General features: G+C 39.3%; 1 protein-coding gene and 1 pseudogene across 1 annotated transcript in view; both read left to right on the plus strand.

Moving 5' to 3' along the window:
* EHHADH (enoyl-CoA hydratase and 3-hydroxyacyl CoA dehydrogenase) overlaps positions 1 to 22,129 on the plus strand; it is a 57,577-nt gene extending 35,448 nt beyond the window's left edge. The window contains exons 6-7 of the mRNA XM_007451394.1: positions 8,336 to 8,677; positions 20,323 to 22,129. Coding sequence (XP_007451456.1) covers positions 8,336 to 8,677; positions 20,323 to 21,584 — 1,604 coding nt within the window. The 3' untranslated portion in view covers positions 21,585 to 22,129. The remainder of the gene's footprint in view (positions 1 to 8,335; positions 8,678 to 20,322) is intronic.
* LOC103073482 (serine/arginine-rich splicing factor 3 pseudogene) lies at positions 12,397 to 12,890 on the plus strand (annotated as a pseudogene).
* Positions 22,130 to 22,600: the final 471 nt, after the last annotated feature.

Raw genomic sequence — 22,600 nt, forward strand, 5'->3', positions numbered from 1 at the left:
AGCACAGGTCACTGCCCCCACCCCTCTTCCGGGGAGCCTGTGCAGCCCGCCACTGCCAGGTTCCCGGGATCCAGGGACAATTTCTCAGGGAGAACACACGGCGGGCCTCAGGCTGGGGCAACGTCACGCCGACTTCTGCCGCCGCAGGACCGCTCCGCACTCCGTGCCCCTCCCTGCCCCCGGCCTGAGAGCGCCAGAGCCCCCGAGTCAGCGGCTCCTTTAACGCCGTCCTGTCTGAGCAAAAAGCAGACGCCCTCCAGCGACCTACACGCAGAGGCAGGGCCAAGTCGAAAGCTGAGCCCCTGTGAGCTGTGAGAACAAAGAAGAAAAAGGGAAATCTCTCCCAGCAGCCTCAGAAACAGCGGATTAAAGCTACACAATCAATTTGATGTACCCTGCCTCTGTGGAATACATGAATAGACAGCGAATCATCCCAAATTGAGGAGGCGGACTTCTAGAGCAAGATCTATGATTTTTTCCCCTTTTCCTCTTTTTGTGAATGTGTATGTGTATGCTTCTGTGTGAGATCTTGTCTGTATAGGTTTGCTTCCACCATTTGTCCCAGCGTTCTATCCGACCATTTTTTTTTTTAATTTTTTTCTTAATAATTAATTTTAATTTAAAGAACTCTGTTATACTTTACCTTCTTTCTATCTTTCCTTCCTTCCTTCCCTTTTTGAGACAACGAATCGTCCCAAATTGAGGAGGTGGACTTGGAGAGCAAGTTTTATGATTTTTTCCACTTTACCTCTTTTTGTGAGGGTATATGTGTATGCTTCTATGTAAGATTTTGTCTCTATAACTTTGCTTCCACCATTTGTCCTAAGGTTCTATCCTTCCCTTTTTTTTTTCCTCTAAATAATTATTTTTTTAATTCAATAACTTTATTATACTTTATTTTATTTTACTGTATCTTCTTTCTTTCTGTATTTTTTCCTTCCTTCCCTCATTCCTTCCTTCCTTCCCTCCTCCCTCCCTCCCTCCTTTCTTTCCTTCTTGCCTTCTTCCTTTCTTTTCTTCTTTCTTTCTTTCTTCCTTCCCTCCTTCCTTCCTTCCCTCCTCTCTTTCTTTCTTTCTTTCTTTCTTTCCTATTTCCTCCTACTTATACTAATTCTCTCTACTTTCTCTCCCTTTTATTCTGAGCCGAGTGGATGAAAGGCTCTTGCTGCTCCAGCCAGGAGTCAGGACTCTGCCTCTGAGGTGGGAGAGCCAACTTCAGAACACTCGTCAAGAAGAGACCTCCCAGCCCCACATAATATCAAACGGCGAAAATCTCCCAGAGATCTCCATCTCAACACCAGCACCCAGCTTCGCTCAACGACCAGCAAGCTACAGTGCTGGACAACCTATGCCAACCATATAGCAAAACAGGAACACAACCCCACCCACTAGCAGAGAGGCTGCCTAAAATCATAATAAGTCCACAGACACCCCAAAACACACCACCAGACGTGGACCTGCCCACTAGAGAGACAAGATCTAGCCTCATACACCACAACACAGCCACTAGTCCCCTCCACCAGGAAGCCTACACAACGCACTGAACCAACCTTAGCCACTGGAGACAGACATCAAAAACAACGGGAGCTACGAACTTGCAGCCTGCAAAAAGGTGAACCCAATCACAGTAAGATAAGCAAAATGAGAAGACAGAAAAACACACAGCAGATGAAGGAGCAGGATAAAAACCCACCAGACCTAACAAATGAAGAGGAAATAGGCAGTCTACCTGAAAAAGAGTTCAGAATAATGATAGTAAAGATGATCCAAAATCTTGGAAATAGAATGGACAAAATGCAAGAAGCAGTTAACAAGGACCTAGAAGAAATAAAGATGAAACAGACAATGATGAACAACACAATAAATGAAATGAAAAATACTCTAGATGGGATCAATAGCAGAATAAATGAGGCAGAAGAACGGATAAGTGACCTGGAAGATAAAATAGTGGAAATAACTACTGCAGAGCAGAATAAAGAAAAAAGAATGAAAAGAACTGAGGACAGTCTCAGAGACCTCTGGGACAACATTAAACGCACCAACATTCGAATTATAGGGGTTCCAGAAGAAGAAGAGAAAAAGAAAGGGACTGAGAAAATATTTGAAGAGATTATAGTTGAAAACTTCCCTAATATGGGAAAGGAAATCGTTAATCAAGTCCAGGAAGCACAGAGAGTCCCATACAGGATAAATTCAAGGAGAAATACGCCAAGACACATATTAATCAAACTGTCAAAAACTAAATACAAAGAAAGCATATTAAAAGCAGCAAGGGAAAAACAACAAATAACACACAAGGGAATCCCCATAAGGTTAACAGCTGATCTCTCAGCAGAAACTCTACAAGCCAGAAGGGAGTGGCAGGACATACTGAAAGTGATGAAGGAGAAAAACCTGCAACCAAGATTACTCTACCCAGCAAGGATCTCATTCAGATTTGATGGAGAAATTAAAACCTTTACAGACAAGCAAAAGCTGAGAGAGTTCAGCACCACCAAACCAGCTTTACAACAAATGCTAAAGGAACTTCTCTAGACAAAAACACAAGAGAAGGAAAAGTCCTATAATAACGAACCCAAAACAATTTAGAAAATGGGAATAGGAACATACATATCGATAATTACCTTAAATGTAAATGGACTAAATGCTCCCACCAAAAGACACAGATTGGCTGAATGGATACAAAAACAAGACCCATATATATGCTGTCTACAAGAGACCCACTTCAGACCTAGAGACACATACAGACTGAAAGTAAGGGGATGGAAAAAGATATTCCATGCAAATGGAAACCAAAAGAAAGCTGGAGTAGCAATTCTCATATCAGACAAAATAGACTTTAAAATAAGGACTATCAGAAGAGACAAAGAAGGACACTACATAATGATTAAGGGATCGATCCAAGAAGAAGATATAACAATTGTAAATATTTATGCACCCAACATAGGAGCACCTCAATACATAAGGCAAAAACTAGCAGCCATAAAAGGGGAAATCGACAGTAACACATTCATAGTAGGGGACTTCAACACCCCACTTTCACCAATGGACAGATCATCCAAAATGAAAATAAATAAGGAAACACAAGCTTTAAATGATACATTAAACAGGATGGACTTAATTGATATTTATAGGACACTCCATCCAAAAACAACAGAATACACATTTTTCTCAAGTGCTCATGGAACATTCTCCAGGATAGATCATATCTTGGGTCACAAATCAAGCCTTGGTAAATTTAAGAAAATTGAAATTATATCAAGTATCTTTTCCGACCACAACGCCATGAGATTAGATATCAATTATAGGAAAAGAGCAGTAAAAAATACAAACACATGGAGGCTAAACAATACACTACTTAGTAACGAAGTGATCACTGAAGAAATCAAAGAGGAAATTAAAAAATACCTAGAAACAAATGACAATGGAGATACAACGACCCAAAACCTATGGGATGCAGCAAAAGCAGTTCTAAGAGGGAAGTTTATAGCAATACAAGCCCACCTTAAGAAGCAGGAAACATCTCGAATAAACAACCTAACCTTGCACCTCAAGCAATTAGAGAAAGAAGAACAAAAAAACCCCAGAGTTAGCAGAAGGAAAGAAATCATAAAAATCAGATCAGAAATAAATGAAAAAGAAATGAAGGAAACAATAGCAAAGATCAATAAAACTAAAAGCTGGTTCTTTGAGAAGATTAACAAAATTGATAAACCATTAGCCAGACTCATCAAGAAAATAAGGGAGAAGACTCAAATCAATAGAATCAGAAATGAAAAAGGAGAAGTAACAACTGACACTGCAGAAATACAAAAAATCATGAGGGATTACTACAAGCAACTCTATGCCAATAAAATGGACAATCTGGAAGAAATGGACAAATTCTTAGAAATGCACAAACTGCCAAGACTGAATCAGGAAGAAATAGAAAATATGAACAGACCAATCACAAACACTGAAATTGAAACTGTGATTAAAAATCTTCCAACAAACAAAAGCCCAGGACCAGATGGCTTCACAGGCGAATTCTATCAAACATTTAGAGAAGAGCTAACACCTATTCTTCTCAAACTCTTCCAAAATATAGCAGAGGGAGGAACACTCCCAAACTCATTCTACGAGGCCACCATCACCTTGATACCAAAACCAGACAAGGATGTCACAAAGAAAGAAAACTACAGGCCAATATCACTGATGAACATAGATGCAAAAATCCTCAACAAAATACTAGCAAACAGAATCCAACAGCACATTAAAAGGATCATACACCATGATCAAGTGGGGTTTATTCCAGGAATGCAAGGATTCTTCAATATACGCAAATCTATCAATGTGATTAACCATATTAACAAATTGAAGGAGAAAAACCATATGATCATCTCAATAGATGCAGAGAAAGCTTTTGACAAAATTCAACACCCATTTATGATAAAAACCCTGCAGAAAGTAGGTGTAGAGGGAACTTTCCTCAATATAATAAAGGCCGTATATGACAAGCCCACAGCCAACATCATCCTCAATGGCGAAAAACTGAAAGCATTTCCACTAAGGTCAGGAACAAGACAAGGTTGCCCACTCTCACCACTCTTATTCAACATAGTTTTGGAAGTTTTAGCCACAGCAATCAGAGAAGAAAAGGAAATAAAAGGAATCCAAATCGGAAAAGAAGAAGTAAAGCTGTCACTGTTTGCAGATGACATGATACTATACATAGAGAATCCTAAAGATGCTACCAGAAAACTACTAGAGCTAATCAATGAATTTGGTAAAGTAGCAGGATACAAAATTAATGCACAGAAATCTCTGGCATTCCTATATACTAATGATGAAAAATCTGAAAGTGAAATCAAGAAAACACTCCCATTTACCATTGCAACAAAAAGAATAAAATATCTAGGAATAAACCTACCTAAGGAGACAAAAGACCTGTATGCAGAAAATTATAAGACACTGATGAAAGAAATTAAAGATGATACAAACAGATGGAGAGATATACCATGTTCTTGGATTGGAAGAATCAACATTGTGAAAATGACTCTACTTCCCAAAGCAATCTATAGATTCAATGCAATCCCTATCAAACTACCACTGGCATTTTTCACAGAACTAGAACAAAAAATTTCACAATTTGTATGGAAACACAAAAGACCCCGAATAGCCAAAGCAATCTTGAGAACAAAAAATGGAGCTGGAGGAATCAGGCTGCCTGACTTCAGACTATACTACAAAGCTACAGTAATCAAGACAGTATGGTACTGGCACAAAAACAGAAAGATAGATCAATGGAATAGGATAGAAAGCCCAGAGATAAACCCATGCACATATGGTCACCTTATCTTTGATAAAGGTGGCAGGAATATACAGTGGAGAAAGGACAGCCTCTTCAATAAGTGGTGCTGGGAAAATTGGATAGGTACATGTAAAAGTATGAGATTAGATCACTCCCTAACACCATACACAAAAATAAGCTCAAAATGGATTAAAGACCTAAATGTAAGGCCAGAAACTATCAAACTCTTAGAGGAAAACATAGGCAGAACACTCTATGACATAAATCACAGCAAGATCCTTCTTGACCCATCTCCTAGAGTAATGGAGATAAAAACAAAAATAAACAAATGGGACCTAATGAAACTTCAAAGCTTTTGCACAGCAAAGGAAACCATAAACAAGACCAAAAGACAGCCCTCAGAATGGGAGAAAATATTTGCAAATGAATCAACTGACAAAGGATTAATCTCTAAAATTTACAGGCAGCTCATGCAGCTCAATAACAAAAAAATAAACAACCCAATCCAAAAATGGGCAGAAGACCTAAATAGACATTTCTCCAAAGAAGATATACAGACTGCCAACAAACACATGAAAGAATGCTCAACATCATTAATCATTAGAGAAATGCAAATCAAAACTACAATGAGATATCATCTCACACCAGTCAGAATGGCCATCATCAAAAAATCTAGAAACAATAAATGCTGGAGAGGGTGTGGAGAAAAGGGAACACTCTTGCACTGCTGGTGGGAATGTGAATTGGTTCAGCCACTATGGAGAACAGTATGGAGGTTCCTTAAAAAACTACAAATAGAACTACCATATGACCCAGCAATCCCACTACTAGGTATATACCCTGAGGAAACCAGAATTCAGAAAGAGTCATGTACCAAAATGTTCATTGCAGCTCTATTTACAATAGCCCGGAGATGGAAACAACCTAAGTGCCCGTCGTCGGATGAATGGATAAAGAAGATGTGGCACATATATACAATGGAATATTACTCAGCCATAAAAAGAAACGAAATTGAGCTATTTGTAATGAGGTGGATAGATCTAGAGTCTGTCATACGGAGTGAAGTAAGTCAGAAAGAGAAGGACAAATACCGTATGCTAACACATATATATGGAATTTAAGAAAAAAAAATGTTATGAAGAACCTAGGGGTAAAACAGGAATAAAGACACAGACCTACTGGAGAACAGACTTGAGGATATGGGGAGGGGGAAGGGTGAGGTGTGTTAGGGCAAGAGAGAGACATGGACATATATATACTAACAAACGTAAGGTAGATAGCCAGTGGGAAGCAGCCGCATGGCACAGGGAAACCTGCTCGGTTCTTTGTGGCTGTCTGGAGGGGTGGGATAGGGAGGGTGGGAGGGAGGGAGACAAAGAGGGAAGAGATATGGGAACATATATATATGTATAACTGACTCACTCTGTTATAAAGCAGAAACTAACACACCATTGTAAAGCAATTATACCCCAATAAAGATGTTAAAAAAAAAACCAAAAAACAAACAAATAAATAAATAAAATTGAGTTGTTTGCCTTCTTATTATTGAGTCATAAGAGGTCTTTATTTACTCTGGATACAAATACTTAATTAGATATTCTGTATGCAAATTGTATTCATTTTCTACTGCTTGATAACAAATTACCACAAGCTCAGCAGTTTTAACAACACAAATGTATTACTTAGTGACCTATAGGTCAGAAGTCTGGTAGGGGTCTCACTGGACTAAACCCAGGTGTCAGCAGCTGCACTCCTTTCTGAAGGCTCTAAGGGAGAATCTGTTTACTGCTCACTCGGGTTGTTGGCAGAATTCAGTACTTGTGTTGTAGGACCAAGGTCTCCATGTTTTTGCAGGTTGTAAACTGATGGCCATTCCTAGCTTCTAGAGGTCACTGCATTCCTTGGCTCTTGGCCCCCTTCCACCATGTTCATAGCCAGATTGTCATCCATGGAGCCAGTCCTTCCTGTGTTGCATCTCTCTGACTCTTCCTCTCTCACTCCAGCTGGGAAAGGCTCTCCTCTTTTAAGTATTCACGTAATTAGATTGGGCCCACCTGGATAATACACGGTAATCTTCACATTTTGAGGTCTTTAACCTTAATCACATCTGTAGAGTCTCTTTGCCATGTAAGGTAATATATTCACAGGTTCTGGGGATTAGGAAGTAGACATTTGGGGAGGGTGTTATTTTGCCTACCACACAAATATTTTCTCCCAGTCTATGGTTTATCATTTCATTTCATTTCATTTGCTAATGGTGTTCTCTGAAGTACAAAAGTCTTTAATTTTGATGAAGTCCAACTTACTGATTTTTTTCTTTCAAGGATTGTGCTAAGAATACTTTGCCTAACCAAAGGTCATAAAGATTTTTCTTTTTTTTTATTTAGAAATTTTTATAGTTTTAGCTCTTCAATTTAGATTTATGATCCATTTTGAATTAATTTTTATATATGGTGCTAGGTAAGGATCTAAGTTTGTTTGTTTCATGTGGATATCCAGTTGTCCTCAGAATCTGCTTTCTCTCATTAAATTGTTTTGGCACCTGTGTTGAAAATCAATTGGCAGTGATTATAAGGATTTGTTTTTGAACTCTCAATTCTCTCCATTGATTTGTATCTCTATCCTTGTGCCGGTAGTACACTGTCTCCTTTTCTAGGTATTTTAAAGTTTTTGTTACTGTTAAGAATGGAGTTAAAATTATTTTGAACCTAAAATATTATTAACTCAGAACGATTTTCCTTAAGCTCACTGACAGATTAATATAATTAATCTATCATAATATTATCTTGGCCTTGAAGTAAAAAGAAAGTGTAACTTTTATGCCTCAATTAGGTAACTGGAAATTGCTTTGAATCTATTAAATTCTATCTTATGGTACTAAGTTGCAAAGATGTCAGAGATTTTGGTAATTGTGTTACATTAAATATCTTGAAGAATAGTATTTAATTTCATATTTTGAATTTGAACAAGTTATTACTATCGTTATATACACATATTCCCTTGGTATAGGTAACATTTCCAAATTTTCTTTCTTATTTCTTTCAGATCAATCTCTGGAATCCCGTAGAATCTACAACAAGCCGATCCAGAGCTTGTCCAACATGGACACCATTTTCAATGAAGCCCTTCTGAAGATGCGGAAGCAGCACCCTGGGTGCCTTTCTCAGGAGACTTCCATCCGTGCAGTCCAGGCCGCTGTCCAGTATCCCTATGAGGTGGGCATCAAGAAGGAAGAGGAGCTGTATGTGTACCTTCAGAGATCAGGGCAGGCTAGAGCCCTGCAGTATTCTTTCTTGGCAGAGAGGACCACAAATAAGTGGTCCACTCCCTCTGGAGCATCCTGGAAAACAGCATTGGCACGGCCCATCTCTTCTGTTGGCATTCTTGGTAAGAACATGGGTAATGTCACTCCCGAAATCTGCACATGTAAAGTATTACCATTTGCTTAGGGCCACCAGGTGCCAGGCTGTTTGCTAAACATATCACTTGTTTTAGCTAACTTAATTTTCACTCCAGCCCATGAACTATCTTTACTTTATATGTGAGGCCTAGAAACACTAACCTGCTCAACAGCGAGCTAATGAAACCCAAGTCGTCTAATGTAGGTCTGTCTGATTCCAGACTCTGGGCATTTTTGAACTCATTTCTACCTCTTCCGTATCTCTCATTCCTGGATTTCCCAACAATGATTATTAATATGTTGCACATTTCAAAGTGTGTTCTGTCACTCCTATAGCTAGGGATTTGGAATGAAGGCTATATCTTTCTGGTCCTTGCATCCATTCACTTCTCCTTGTTCAAAACCACTATCCTCAAATTCATCTGAACTCTGAAATAGTGGCTTCCCTACTTTTTCCCCTAGAAAATTTCTCAAACAAAATGTCTTCTTTCCTCAGAAGCTAGCTCTCTGATTGCTTCCTTCAGGCCACTTTCCTAAACTTCACTTTCTCTTAGTCTTGGCCCAAGAATGGTCTTGGGTAGATTCCAAACCTCCTGAAATAGTAAGTGAAATGTTTTATGTATTAGCTTGTATACTGTCTTCTGGGGAAGGAGGTCCAAAGTTTACTAAAAGCATCAACTTTCTTAACCCTCACCCGTTCTCTAACACCAACCCAGCTTGGAGGGGAAGAGCCCTCTCTACATCTTCTTAGTCTGTTGTGGTTTCGGTCAAGTTTGGGAATAAAATAGTGTGTCTTTAATGCAAACACATTGTTCACTTGTGATTTTTTAAGGAGATGGATAAATAGTGTGACAAAGAACTATGAGTATCCCTTTTTTATACTCTTTCAGCAACACCAATATTTGTTCCCAGTTATGTACTTACCTCTTTCTTCTTCCTTGTATTCCTTCAAGCCAAGAATAATTAATGAAAAATAATAGTAAAAGTTTTAAGTTTAGCAGTATTGTGTTTGTCAACCATCATTTGAGAATTTCCCTATTTCCTTATTGTGAGCTTTTAAAAAATACTTCAGGTTTGTGTCTAGCATGGAATGTTTAAAAGTTTAAGGTTGTTTTTTTTTAAATATACCCCACATTGTTCTGAAAGATATTTGAAAAGGCATTTAAACTGTGTAGAAGACAACGTGGATAAAAGTAAAGTGAGAGAGTTCGTCATTTCCCCCTTCTTCATCTGGAACATGCCTACAGCCTCATCTGGTTTACTAATGGCTCCCCCTCTGTCTCCTGCCTGAAACCTGGCTTACCCTGGGCACCTGCTTCTCCTGCAGCCCCGTCAAGAGAATGCTGTTGCTTCTCCCACACTCCATGGACCTCACTGTCACTTCCCAGTTCCCCTCTCAGACCATTACCCCTTTCAGGACACTCTCCTCTGTGGTCCTGCCATCCAGTCGTATCACTTTATCCCTCCTCATTACTGTCAGTGCTCCCCTGCTTTGCCCTCATTTTAGTACCTGGCTCACAGTTATCCTCTGTGGCCCAAATCCTGCTGCCATCTGGTTGTCTTCATCCTCTGTGTGAATAATTCAGCCCTGAATAACCCAGCCCTGTTGCTTCTGGGTTCCTTCACTTCCTCAGATCCAGCGACGCTCACCTCACTTCATTTCTGTGACCCATACTTATGGCTTCACCCTAGGTCTTGTCTTTACCCTGAACATTTCTCCACCTCTGAAATGTGAAATCTCACTTTTTCACCACAACCTTGTATTTTCCCACATCCCTTTCTCGGTTATTCTAACTAGTACATGTGTTACTTGATCAGCTCCTCCTATCTTTACTTTCTTCTCTATTCAGTTTTCATTTCCAGTCATCACTTCAGCTACTCTCTTACCAATGTCCTCAAATGCCACGACTCATCCTTTCATTATGCCCCCTGGCAAAACTCCAGCCCTGATGAGCCCAACTTTACACTTCCATGAGCCTATGTTCTCAGATCAGGCCGGCGCAAACTGCAAGTTCACATTCTCCCACCTCGCCTGGACTCTCAGGGCTGTCAGAAGGGGAGAGGACTGCAGTTGGCCAAACACTGCAGAACCAGTAGTCAAAGCACCCCTTATCCTTTATTTACTTCTCTGAGGAGAAGAGGTTCTTTTGACTAGATTTAATTCCATGGCAGTTAAAGGCAGTGATTTGGTACAGGAGCAGGACTCCTGGTCCCTGTCTGTGTGTGTTTAATGAGGAAAAATTAAGAAACTAAATTCAATGTAAATGCAATATATACCTATGAAAATATAATTACCAACAGTGAAAAGTTTGGTCTTTCAGCCCTTTGTTCTTGAGAACTATGAGACCACAAGGTTGTGAAAAGAGAAGTTAGTAGCTAAGAACTTTTTGAAAGAAATAGATACTGTTTTCATGTATATTTTGTTTCAGTGATTAAATGAAAAGTATCAGTTTATAGAACTGAAGAAGATCTAAAATTATAGCTAAGACACTTCTAAAAAGCATTAGTCTGGCCCACTTTGTGGTTTGGATTATGAGTTGTTTGGAGCCCCAGCGGTCCTTCAGCAGACCTGCTCTGAGAGGTGAGCGCCCAGGAGCTCTGCTCCATCTTCACCAGGTGGCCTTCCTTCCCCACTGTGTTCAGTTCTGAGATATCACCTGCATGACATTGTACTTTACAAAGCACTTTCACATAAACTTCTCATTAGTCCTTATTGTCCCTCTGAGTTTATAATCTCTACATGGTAGGAATTTTCAGCTTGGGACTGAAAGCTAGGAGTCCAGGGTTTTGAACCCCCAACTCTACCTCCTATTTACCCAGGCCAAAGTTTAGGATACAAGCTGCTACAACAGTGAGAGCTATCCAGCCTTCTTGTTACTGAGTGAAATGCAGATGCTTAGTAAATTTGGAAACCTAAATGTTTTAAATAATTTAATATATCTATATTATATTAAATAATTTAATACAATTTAAAAATTAAATATATTCCAGAGAAACTAAATCAGTGATTTCTTATTATTGATAACATTCTTTATTCAAAACCAATTGCCACAGGGGATTAAGAGGCACAAATTACTATGTATAAAATAAATAAGCTACAAGGATATATTGTACAGCACAGGTAATATAGCCAATATTTTATAATAACTTTAAATCCAGTATAATCTATAAAATTTTTGAATTACTATGTTGTACACCTAAAACTAAAGAATATTGTAAATCAACTAAACTTCAATTGAAAAATAAAAAACAATCCCCAAAGCTAGTCACTGTGAAGCGTAGAAGAGTTGTATATACATATCTTTCACAAAACATCCACAGTGGGTTGGTTAGGTAACAGGTAACCTGCTGCTGTAACAAATAACAACCTCAGTGGCTTAGCACAATAAAGATCATTTTCCTTCTCACTCCACAGTAATTCTAGAACCAGGTTCTTTCCAAGTAGCGGCTCTGCCATCCTCCTGGATAAGGGTCAGCAAACTTTTTCTGTAAAGTTCCAGATAGTAAATGTTTTAGACATTTGGGGCCATATGGTCTCTGTTGCAACTACTCAACTCTGCTACTGAGGACAAAAACAGCCATAGAGCAATTTCGTGGACGACGGGTGTGCGAGAGCATCTGCGGGTGCCAGGCAGGAGGGGACCGGGAAGACCCAGCTGAGGGTGTGTGGATTTGAGCCTTCGCGTTTCTAACCCGAGATCTTGAAATGCATCGTGATTCCTGTCTGTTGGACTGTAAAGTTTATGTAGGTAATCTTGGAAACAATGGTAACAAGGCTGAATTGGAAAGAGCTTTTGGCTATTATGGACCACTCCAAAGTGTGTGGGTTGCTAGAAACCCTCCCAGCTTCACTTTTGTTGAATTTGAAGATCCCGAGATGCAGCCGATGCTGTCCAAGAGCTAGATGAGAGAACACTATGTGACCGCCGAGTAAGAGTGGAACTGTCGAATGGGGAAAAGAGAAGACGAAATCGTGGGCCGCCTCTTTCTTGGGGTCGTCGCCCTCGGGATGATTATTGGAGGAGGAGTCCTCCACCTCGCCACACATCTCCAAGATGGAGAAGCTTCTCCCGCAGCCGGAGCAGGTCCCTTTCTAGAGATAGGAGAAGAGAGAGATCACTGTCCCAGGAGAGAAATCACAAGCCGTCCAGATCTTTCTCTAGGTCTCACTGCCGATCTAGGTCAAATGAAAGGAAATAGAAGACCAGTTTGCAAGAGGAGTGGTGTACAGGAAATAACTTCATTTGACAGGAGTATGTACAGAAAATTCAAGTTTTGTTTGAGACTTCATAAGTTTGGTGCATTTTAAAAATGTTTTAGCTGTTCACATTTGTTTGTCTCTTGGAACAGTGACACATAAAGATGTAATTCTCTGTGGTTTGAAATGGATCATATGAGGCATGTAATATCAAGAATTTTTACTTTACAATGTTCCCTTATGCAAAATTGAATTTGCTTTGAATTTTTAGTCTTGCATAGACTGATAATAAACCTCTAACCCCTGTCCAGCTAAAGTGTGATGTTTAATATTATGGAAACAAAACTGGCAAAAATTGAAAAGACTTTCTGTAGCTGGGATATGCAGCTGTAGTTAAGCAAGCAGTCTTTAAAAGCTGCTGTGAACACAAGCCAGCAGGTAAAAATAAAAGCTGCACCCTTAAACTAGATTAGAGGTTTAAAAATTTCACTAGTCTTCACCCCAGACAAGAGGTTGTCCGGTGGGTTTAGAATCTAAGAAGTTTCAAGAAAGTTAGTTTACCTTTGCTTTAGGTCATAAGTTCCTTCTGTGATTGCTGTATATGAATACATAGCTCTTTGTAATATTATTTGGAAATTTGAGACTATTCAATATACCAATGTCCTGCTAGTTTAAGTGTACATTGTAGAGCTGAACTTTGAGTTACTGTGCAAGATTTTTTTTTTCTTGCTGTCATTTGTAATATGTTTTGTGAGAATACTTGGGATTAAAGTTTTGGTTACAAATTGTTGTTGTGATCAGCATTTTAAAGTGTAGCCACCTGATACATTATAACCCAAAGTTGCTGGTAAAAAAACAGAAACAAAACAAAACAAAAAAACTTTAGCACAAAGTAGAACTTTAAACGTTCCACAAAGCTTTAAAAATTGCTTCCATTTTATATAATTTGAGGTGTTGCATGGAAATTCTAAATTGATCATCATGATGTGAAATTCACTGTCTGGTTCAAATGTAACAGTGCAGCATTGAATATGGAGGCATGCATAACCTTCTTCTTAGAAATCTAGAGGAGTTGTAGTTTCAAATTTTTGTGCAATTAGATTAAACCATAATGCAGCAGTCTTTTGGCTTAGTTTCCTTAAATGTGCTAAAGATAGTTTTGGATTATGCTGTACTGACTTTAATATGAAAGATGTCATTGTATTAATCTATAAGGATGTTTTATAAGAAGCAGATCCTAAACAAATTATTTCCAGTGGTCCTTCTTCACCTTTCATGCACATATCAAGGGAGGAGAGTCCTGGGTGTCACAGGGGGAGAACTGGTGTCAGTGGAGTTCAGTATAAGCCTTGTTACAGAAGACACTTTTAAGACTGCCTGTTGATTTACTGGGAGCTCGGGCTTTGGGCCTTTTGTCTTTCGGCATTTCATAGCTTAAAACCTTTGTTAGGATCAAGCAAGGCAAGATAGCTAAGAATTCACAGAAGTAATATGGTACATCAATATTACACTGCTCTTATAAAGCTACACGGACATATTTGGCAGTATACAACTTGCAGAGTCTTAAACTGGAAGGGTTTCTGTAAAAAGGATAGTGGATTATAGCTATAATGTGGCTAATACAGACCTGATATAAAATTAACCTCTGGGATTTAACCTTAGGGTCCAAATTTGCAATCACTTTAACCAGGAACCCTAGCACAATTTTATGGCTTGTTAAAAATATGGAAGATAGAAATCATTAAAACCTTACATTCTACATTTAAACTGTGGCTATTAAAAAGTTTAGTTACTGTGATTTCTGAAATTAACAGGTCCCGTTGGCCAGTTTTGTCTTGCATTCTCAGTTGAATATGATACTGAAAGCAGTCACAGAGACTTTGACTTGTGGTGTAATGATTACAGGTGTTCACTAGAGGTCACTATTAATAATACTTGGTGATAATTTAAGGATTATAGTTGGTTTTATGCTTTCAAGAATAGTTAATATTCTGTGGCTCTCGGTTCATTGTGGGTTACTTCTGACCTCCATGTCTTAAGCAGAAAGGTAAATACAAAGATAAATTAGCCAGAGAAATTTTAATTTTATGAGATGTAGATACATTTTTTTTTTTTTGCGGTACACAGGCCTCTCACCGTTGTGGCCTCTCCCGCCGTGGAGCACAGGCTCTGGACGCGCAGGCCCAGTGGCCATGGCTCACGGGCCCAGCCGCTCCGCGGCACGTGGGATCCTCCCAGACCGGGGCACAAACTCACGTCCCCTGCATCGGCAGGCAGACTCTCAACCACTGCGCCACCAGGGAAGCCCTAGATGTAGATACATTTTACCTACTGTTTCTATGCTTTTTTACAGTTCCGTAAAAGGTCATGTGATCAGTAGATAGCATCACCACCTTTTTAGACTCACCCATGTCTGGATGGAAAGTCCTGGTCACTTTTTACTGTAGAGTTATGGTTTATATTCTTACAGTGCTTCTTTTTCAGGAATGGTGTTTTCCAGGCCTACTGACTCATTTTTCCATCCCTGGTTATATAAGAACCACTGGTTTACTACTTTGTATTAGTATTTGTATTTTATTTTCAGAATCCCCAACATGATTTAGTTGTTGGACCTGGTTGGTGGTAATATCTTCTGGTTGTATATTTTTGTAGTAGACTGTTGCCTTCTGGGTTTCCTTTTTTTTTTTGAGAACATGAAAGATTTTTATAATTAAAGTAGCTGAAGAAAAAAAAAAACAGCCATAGACAATACAAAAACAAATCAGTGTGATTGATTCCAGTAAAACTTTATTTATGGACACTAAAACTTGAATTTGATATAATTTTCCCGTGTCACAAAATATTCTTATTCTTTCATTTTCAGCTATTTAAAATGTAAAAATATTCTTAGCTCACCGGCAGTACAAAAGCAGGCAGTAGGCTGGATGCAACCTGCCGGCCAACATCTGCTCTAGGGTCTCCTCCAAAGCCTCAGAGTTGTTCTCTGCATCCTCTATACCCAGGTGGTAATGAAGGATTTTGTGGGAGATTTTAGGGGCCAGTCGTGATCTCACACCACCCTCTTCCCCATTCCCTTGACCAGAATTAGTTACAGGCCCTACCAGGATACCAGAGGTCTAGAAAGTACAGAATTCTATGTGTCCAGGAAGAAAATGAAATGGTGTGGGAAAGAAATAGCAACATCTTTGCCATCAAATAATTTTTCTACATTTTCCATCCTTCTTGCCTTGTTAAAAAATATTTCTCACTTTTCTTTTCCCTTCCCCAGCTGGGTGGTTCAACTTATCCAATTTCACTGTTTTAGTTTGATCTTTTTTTAAATATTTCTTCAAATTTTTTTTTTTTTTTTCCCGGTACGCGGGCCTCTCACTGTTGTGGCCTCTCCCGTTGCAGAGCACAGGCTCCGGACGCGCAGGCTTAGTGGCCATGGCTCATGGGCCTAGCCGCTCCGCCGCACGTGGGATCTTCCCAGACTGGGGCACGAACCCGCATCCCCTGCATCGGCAGGCGGACTCTCAACCACTGTGCCACCAGGGAAGCCCTTCAAATATCTTTATCTTGAAGTTTTTCTTGACTCATCCAACCAAAAATAATGTCTTTCCTTTGAATCACCAAAGAAATTTGAACTTCTCTCATCACTTACTTTACCTTTAAGGGTGGATATTTATGAACTTTTTTCTTTCCCACCACTAGATTATAAGTTCCTTGAGGGTTGGTACTATTCATATTTTTAATAACAGTTTTATTGAGGTGAAACATATGTCATAAAATTCACCCATTTAAAGAGTACAATTCAACATAAAATGCTGCAGCTGCTGAAAAAAAGTATGGCAATCCCTCCAAAAATTAAAAATAGAATTACCATATGATTCAGCAATTCCACTTCTGGGTATATCAAAAAGAATTGAAGGCAGGGACTCAAACGGGTATTTGTATAATCATGTCCATAGCAGAATTATTCACAATAGTGGACTAATGGTGGAAGCAACCCAAATGTCCATTAACAGATGAATGAATAAACAAAATGTGGTACATATATATATTCAAAGGGCTATTATTCAGTCTTAAAAGTTGGGAAATTCTGATACACGCTACAACATGAATAAACCTGGAGGCTATTCTACTAAGAGAAATACGCTAGTCACAAAAGGATAAATACTATTTGATTCCACTTATATGAGGCACCTAGAGTAGTCTTTGTTGAAAAAGACTAGAGTAGTCAAAATTATAAAGATAGAAAGTAGAATGATGGTTGCCAGGGGCTGGGGAGAGGGCAAAATGGAGAGTTATTGTTTAATGAGTACAGAGTTTCAGGTTTGTTTGTTTGTTTTTTTTTGCGATACGCGGGCCTCTCACTGTTGTGGCCTCTCCTGTTGCGGAGCACAGGCTCCGGATGCGCAGGCTCAGCAGCCACGGCTCACGGGCCCAGGCGCTCCGCGGCATGTGGGATCTTTCTGGACTGGGGCACGAACCCGTGTCCCCCGCATCGGCAGGCGGACTCTCAACCACTGTGCCACCAGGGAAGCCCAGAGTTTCAGTTTTGCAAGATGAAAAGCGTTCTGGAGATGGATGGTGGTGCTGGTTGCACAACTCTGTGAATGTACTTAATGCCCCTGAACTGTACACTTAGAAATGGTTATGGTGTTAAGTTTTATGTTATATGTATTTTACTGCAATTAAAACACTTTTAAAATACATAGTAACAATGTCACCAAAAAGAGAGTACACTTAAGTGGTTTTTAGATATTCATAAAATTGTGTAGCCATTGCCACAAAAAATTTTAGAACATTTCCATCACTTTAAAAAGAAACCCTGGGGCTTCCCTGGTGGCGCAGTGGTTGAGAGTCCGCCTGCCGATGCAGGGGACACGGGTTCGTGCCCCAGTCCGGGAAGATCCCACATGCCACGGAGTGGCTGGGCCCGTGAGCCATGGCCGCTGAGCCTGCAAGTCCAGAGCCTGTGCTCCGCAACGGGAGAGGCCACAACAGTGAGAGGCCCGTGTACCACACACACAAAAAAAGAAACCCTGCACCCATTTGCAGTTATTCCTCATTGCCCATCCTCCCAGCTCCTGGCAACTACTAATCTACTTTCTGTCTCTATGGATGTTCCTATTCTGGACATGTCATATAAATGGAATCATATAACAAGTAAACTTTTGCATCCAACTTCTTTAAATTAACATAATGTTTTTTAAGGCTCATCCATGTTATAGGATGTACCATTTAGTTTTACGGCTGAGTAATATTCCACTGGAGAGACATACCACCTTTTGTTTATCCATGTTGATAGACACTTGGCTTGTTTCTTCTTTTTGGCTATTTTGAATAATGCTGCTACGAACATCTATGTACAAGTTTTGTGTGGATGTATGTCTTCATTTCTCTTGGGTTATGTATATACCTACCTACCTACCTACCTAGGAATGGAATTACTGGATCGTATGGTAACTCCACGTTTAACATTTTGAGGAACTTCCAGCTTGTTTTCTACTGCAACAGCACCATTTTACAATTTGCCAGCAGTGAATCAGGGTATCAATTTCTCCACATCCTCACCAGAATTGTTATTGTCTGTCTTTTTAAATTATAGCTATCCTAGTGGGTATGAAGTGGTAGCTCATTGTGGTTTTGATCTGCATTTCCATAGTGACTAAAGATGTTAGGCATCTCTTCATATGCTTATTGGCCATTTGTATGTCTTCTTTGGAGAAATGTTTAATTGATCCTTTGCCTAATTTTATTTTATTTTTTAAAAATTTTTATTGGAGTATAGTTGATTTACAATGTTGTGTTAGTTTCAGGTGTACAGCAAAGTGAGTGTTATACATATACATATATCCACTCTTTTCTAGATTCTTTTCCCATATAGACCATTATAGAGTATTGAGTAGAGCTCCCTGTGCTATACAGTAGGTCCTTATTAGTTATCTCTTTTATATATAGTAGTGTGTTTATATCAATCCTAATCTTTCAATTTATCCCTCCCCCCACTTACCCCCGGGTAACCATGTTTGTTTCTATATCTGTAACTCTATTTCTGTTTTGTAGATAAGTTCATTTGTACCCTTTTTTTAGATTCCACATGTAAGTGATATCATATGATATTTGTCTTTCTCTGTCTGACTTACTTCACTCAGTATGAGAATATCTAGGTCCATTCATGTTGCTGCAGATTCCTTTGCCTAATTTTAAATTGAGCTGTCTTTTTATTGTCGAGTTTGAGTTCTTTATATATTCTGATACAAGTACCTTATCAGATATATGATTTGCAAATATTTTCTTCTATTCTGTGGGGGTTTTTTCACTTTCTTTATTGTGTCCCTCAAAGCACAAAAGTTTTTAATTTTGATAATGTCCAATTTATCTATTTTTTTCTTTTATTGCTTATGCTCTTGGTGTCATTTCTAAGAAACTATTGCCTAATCCAAGGTCATGAAGATTTACTCATAAGAGTTTTACAGTTTTAGCTCTTACTTCGGTCTTTGATCCACTTTGAGTGATCCACTTTGATCTACTTTTGTATATGGTGTGAGGTAGAAGTTCAACAAAATTCTTTTGCATATGGATATCAGTTGTCCCAGCACCTTTGTTGAAAAAGACTATTCTTTCCCCATTGGTTTATATTGGCACCCTTGTCAAAAATTGATTTTCCATAAATGTATGAGTTTATTTCAGGACTCTCAATTCTATCTCATTGATCTATATGCCTATCCTTATTCCAGTATCACACTGTCTTGAATAGTGTAGATTTGTCAAAAGTTTTGAAATTGGAAAGAGTTTGTTCTTTTTTTTTCTATATTGTTTTGGTTATTCTGGATTTCTTGTATTTCTATATGACTTGTAGGATCAGCTTGTTAATTTCTGCAAAAAAAACAGTTGGATTTTTCATAGTGATTGCCCTGGATCTGCAGATTGATTTGGGTAATATTGCCATCTTAACAATATTAAGTCTTCTGATCCACGAACATGGGATGTCTTTCCATTTATTTAGGTTTTATTTAATTTCTTTCAACAATGTTCTTTTGTTATTAGTGTACAAGTCTTACAGTTCTTCCTTAAATTTATTCTGAAGTATTCTTTTTAATGCTATTATAAGTGGAATTGTTTTCTTAATTTCATATTCAGATTATTCATTGCTAGTATATATAAATAAAATTGATTTTTGTATATTGATCTTTATCCTGCAACCTTGCTGAACTTGTTTATTATTTCTAATAGTGTGTGTGTATTTGTGTGTGAATCCTACTTACTGTTATAACTTCTGAATCACTTAATACAGTGCCTAGCCTTAACTAGTATTCAATCCATTTGTCGTCCTTGAATTTGTGTCTTTGAATGCCACGTTTCCACAGAAGCCTTCCATTCACTGAGTAATTTCTTAGTTCCCAATACCATTGAATCATTCTTTTTCTCCTTCACTCTTATCTGCAGGCTTGGGAACAATGGGCCGAGGCATTGCCATATCTTTTGCAATGGCCAAAATCCCTGTGATTGCTGTAGAATCAGACAAGAAGCAGCTAGAGACTGCAAACAAGATAATAACTTCCATCTTAGAAAAGGAAGTGTCCAAAATGCAGCAGAGTGGCCACCCTTGGTCAGGACCAAAACCCAGGTTAACTACATCTATAAAAGAGCTTAGTGGTGTAGATTTAGTCATTGAAGCAGTATTTGAGGAAAGGAACCTGAAGAAACAGGTCTTTGCTGAACTGTCAGCTGTGTGCAAGCCAGAAGCATTTCTGTGCACCAATACTTCAGCCCTGGACGTTGATGAGATTGCTTCTTCCAGTGATCGTCCTCACTTGGTCATTGGCACCCACTTCTTCTCACCAGCTCACGTCATGAAGTTGTTAGAGGTTATTCCCAGCCGATACTCTTCCCCCACTACCATTGCCACTATTATGAATTTATCAAAAAAGATTAAAAAAATTGGAGTAGTTGTAGGCAATTGTTTTGGATTTGTTGGGAATCGAATGTTGAAGCCTTATTATAATCAGACATATTTCTTATTAGAAGAAGGCAGTAAACCAGAGGAGATAGATCAGGTGCTGGAAGAGTTTGGTTTCAAAATGGGACCTTTTAGAGTGTCTGATCTTGCTGGGTTGGATGTAGGTTGGAAATCCCGAAAAGGGCAAGGTCTTACTGGACCTACATTGCCTCCAGGAACTCCTTCCCGAAAGAGAGGCAGCTGGAGATATTGCCCAATTCCTGATATGCTCTGTGAATCAGGACGATTTGGCCAGAAGACAGGTGAGGGTTGGTACCTTTATGATAAGCCGTTGGGTAGGATTCACAAACCTAATCCCTGGCTTTCCAAATTTCTGACACAGTACAGAGAAACCTATCACATTGAACCACGTATCATTAGCCGGGATGAGATCCTCGAGCGCTGCTTATATTCACTCATCAATGAAGCATTCCGCATCTTGGGAGAAGGGATGGCAGCTACCCCAGAGCACATTGATGTGGTCTATTTACACGGGTATGGATGGCCAAGGCACAGGGGTGGGCCCATGTTCTATGCTTCCACAGTTGGGTTGCCCACAGTGGTAGAGAAGTTGCAGAAATATCACAGGCAGAATCCTGATATTCCCCAACTGGAGCCTTGTGACTATCTGAAAAAACTGGCTTCCCAGGGAAACCCTCCTCTGAAAGAGTGGCAAAGCTTGGCAGGAGCCCCCAGCAGTAAATTGTGATTCAGCCTTTCAGGTTTTGCCTCACATGCTGGCATCGGGTAATGCTCACTGAATTTCAGTGAAACTAAATCCAAAGATCCAAAGTAAGATTGCTCTGAAATGCAAAGCAAAAGAAGTAATTGGCCAGCTAAAACTCTTCTTTGGGTGTTCTGTCTGATGAAGATTCTAATGGGTCAGATCTTTAGGAATGTGCTTCCTATGCCTGGGAATCTGTCCCTATCAGATAAATTATTTCAATCTCAGTGAATAAACTTATGTCAACACCATAATCACTAAGGAAAGAGCCTCAGGAATAAGTTGAGGTTCCCAAGTTCTTTGATCATTGGAGAAATATGTCATTAATTATTCACTGATAAATGTATAAATTCATTTTGAGCCCTTTCAACCTCACACACGTAGCACTGATAGGAAATCTTATGGACCCTTCATTCAACAGACACTCATCATGTACCCCTGAGCATCTTGCACAGCACTTGACAGACCTAGTCCAGAGGGGCATTAATCCAGCAAGGAAGCCTATGATACATTTCACTTCAGTCTCAGAGGTGGAGTGAAGATGGTTGGCAAGGTAGAGTCAGCAGTGAGGGTCTCTATGAGTGAGCTTGGAAAGCTGCCAAGGGAGAGGCAGAGGCAGTAGTCAGAGGCAGAGTATCAATGGCAGAACAGTGCTGAAGTTTAGGCAAAACACAATTGAGAGTTGGTGAGGAAACCACATACTTCAGACCAGAATAGGGAGGTCAGGGTAGCTTGGCAAGTCATGCTCAATATAACACTTCTGTCCAAGGCCCATGTGCACAGTTGTCCTTGCTGCTTGCAAGAGGCTCAGTAACATTTTATGGTAATTTCCTCAAGACCACCGGATGTCCACAACCTGGTCTTTATTTACTCTTCTAGTCAAACAGAAGTAATGGAAAGTAGTTAAGTTGTTGACTTAGTGTAAGAAGAGATCTCAGGGATCTAACCTCCTCTAATTCTGTGTTAAAGTCATGATGCATTTCCCGGTCATGATATGCCTT

The sequence above is a fragment of the Lipotes vexillifer genome, unplaced genomic scaffold (assembly GCF_000442215.2).
Source record: "Lipotes vexillifer unplaced genomic scaffold, Lipotes_vexillifer_v1.1 scaffold513, whole genome shotgun sequence".
NCBI classification, from domain to species: Eukaryota; Metazoa; Chordata; class Mammalia; order Artiodactyla; family Lipotidae; genus Lipotes; species Lipotes vexillifer.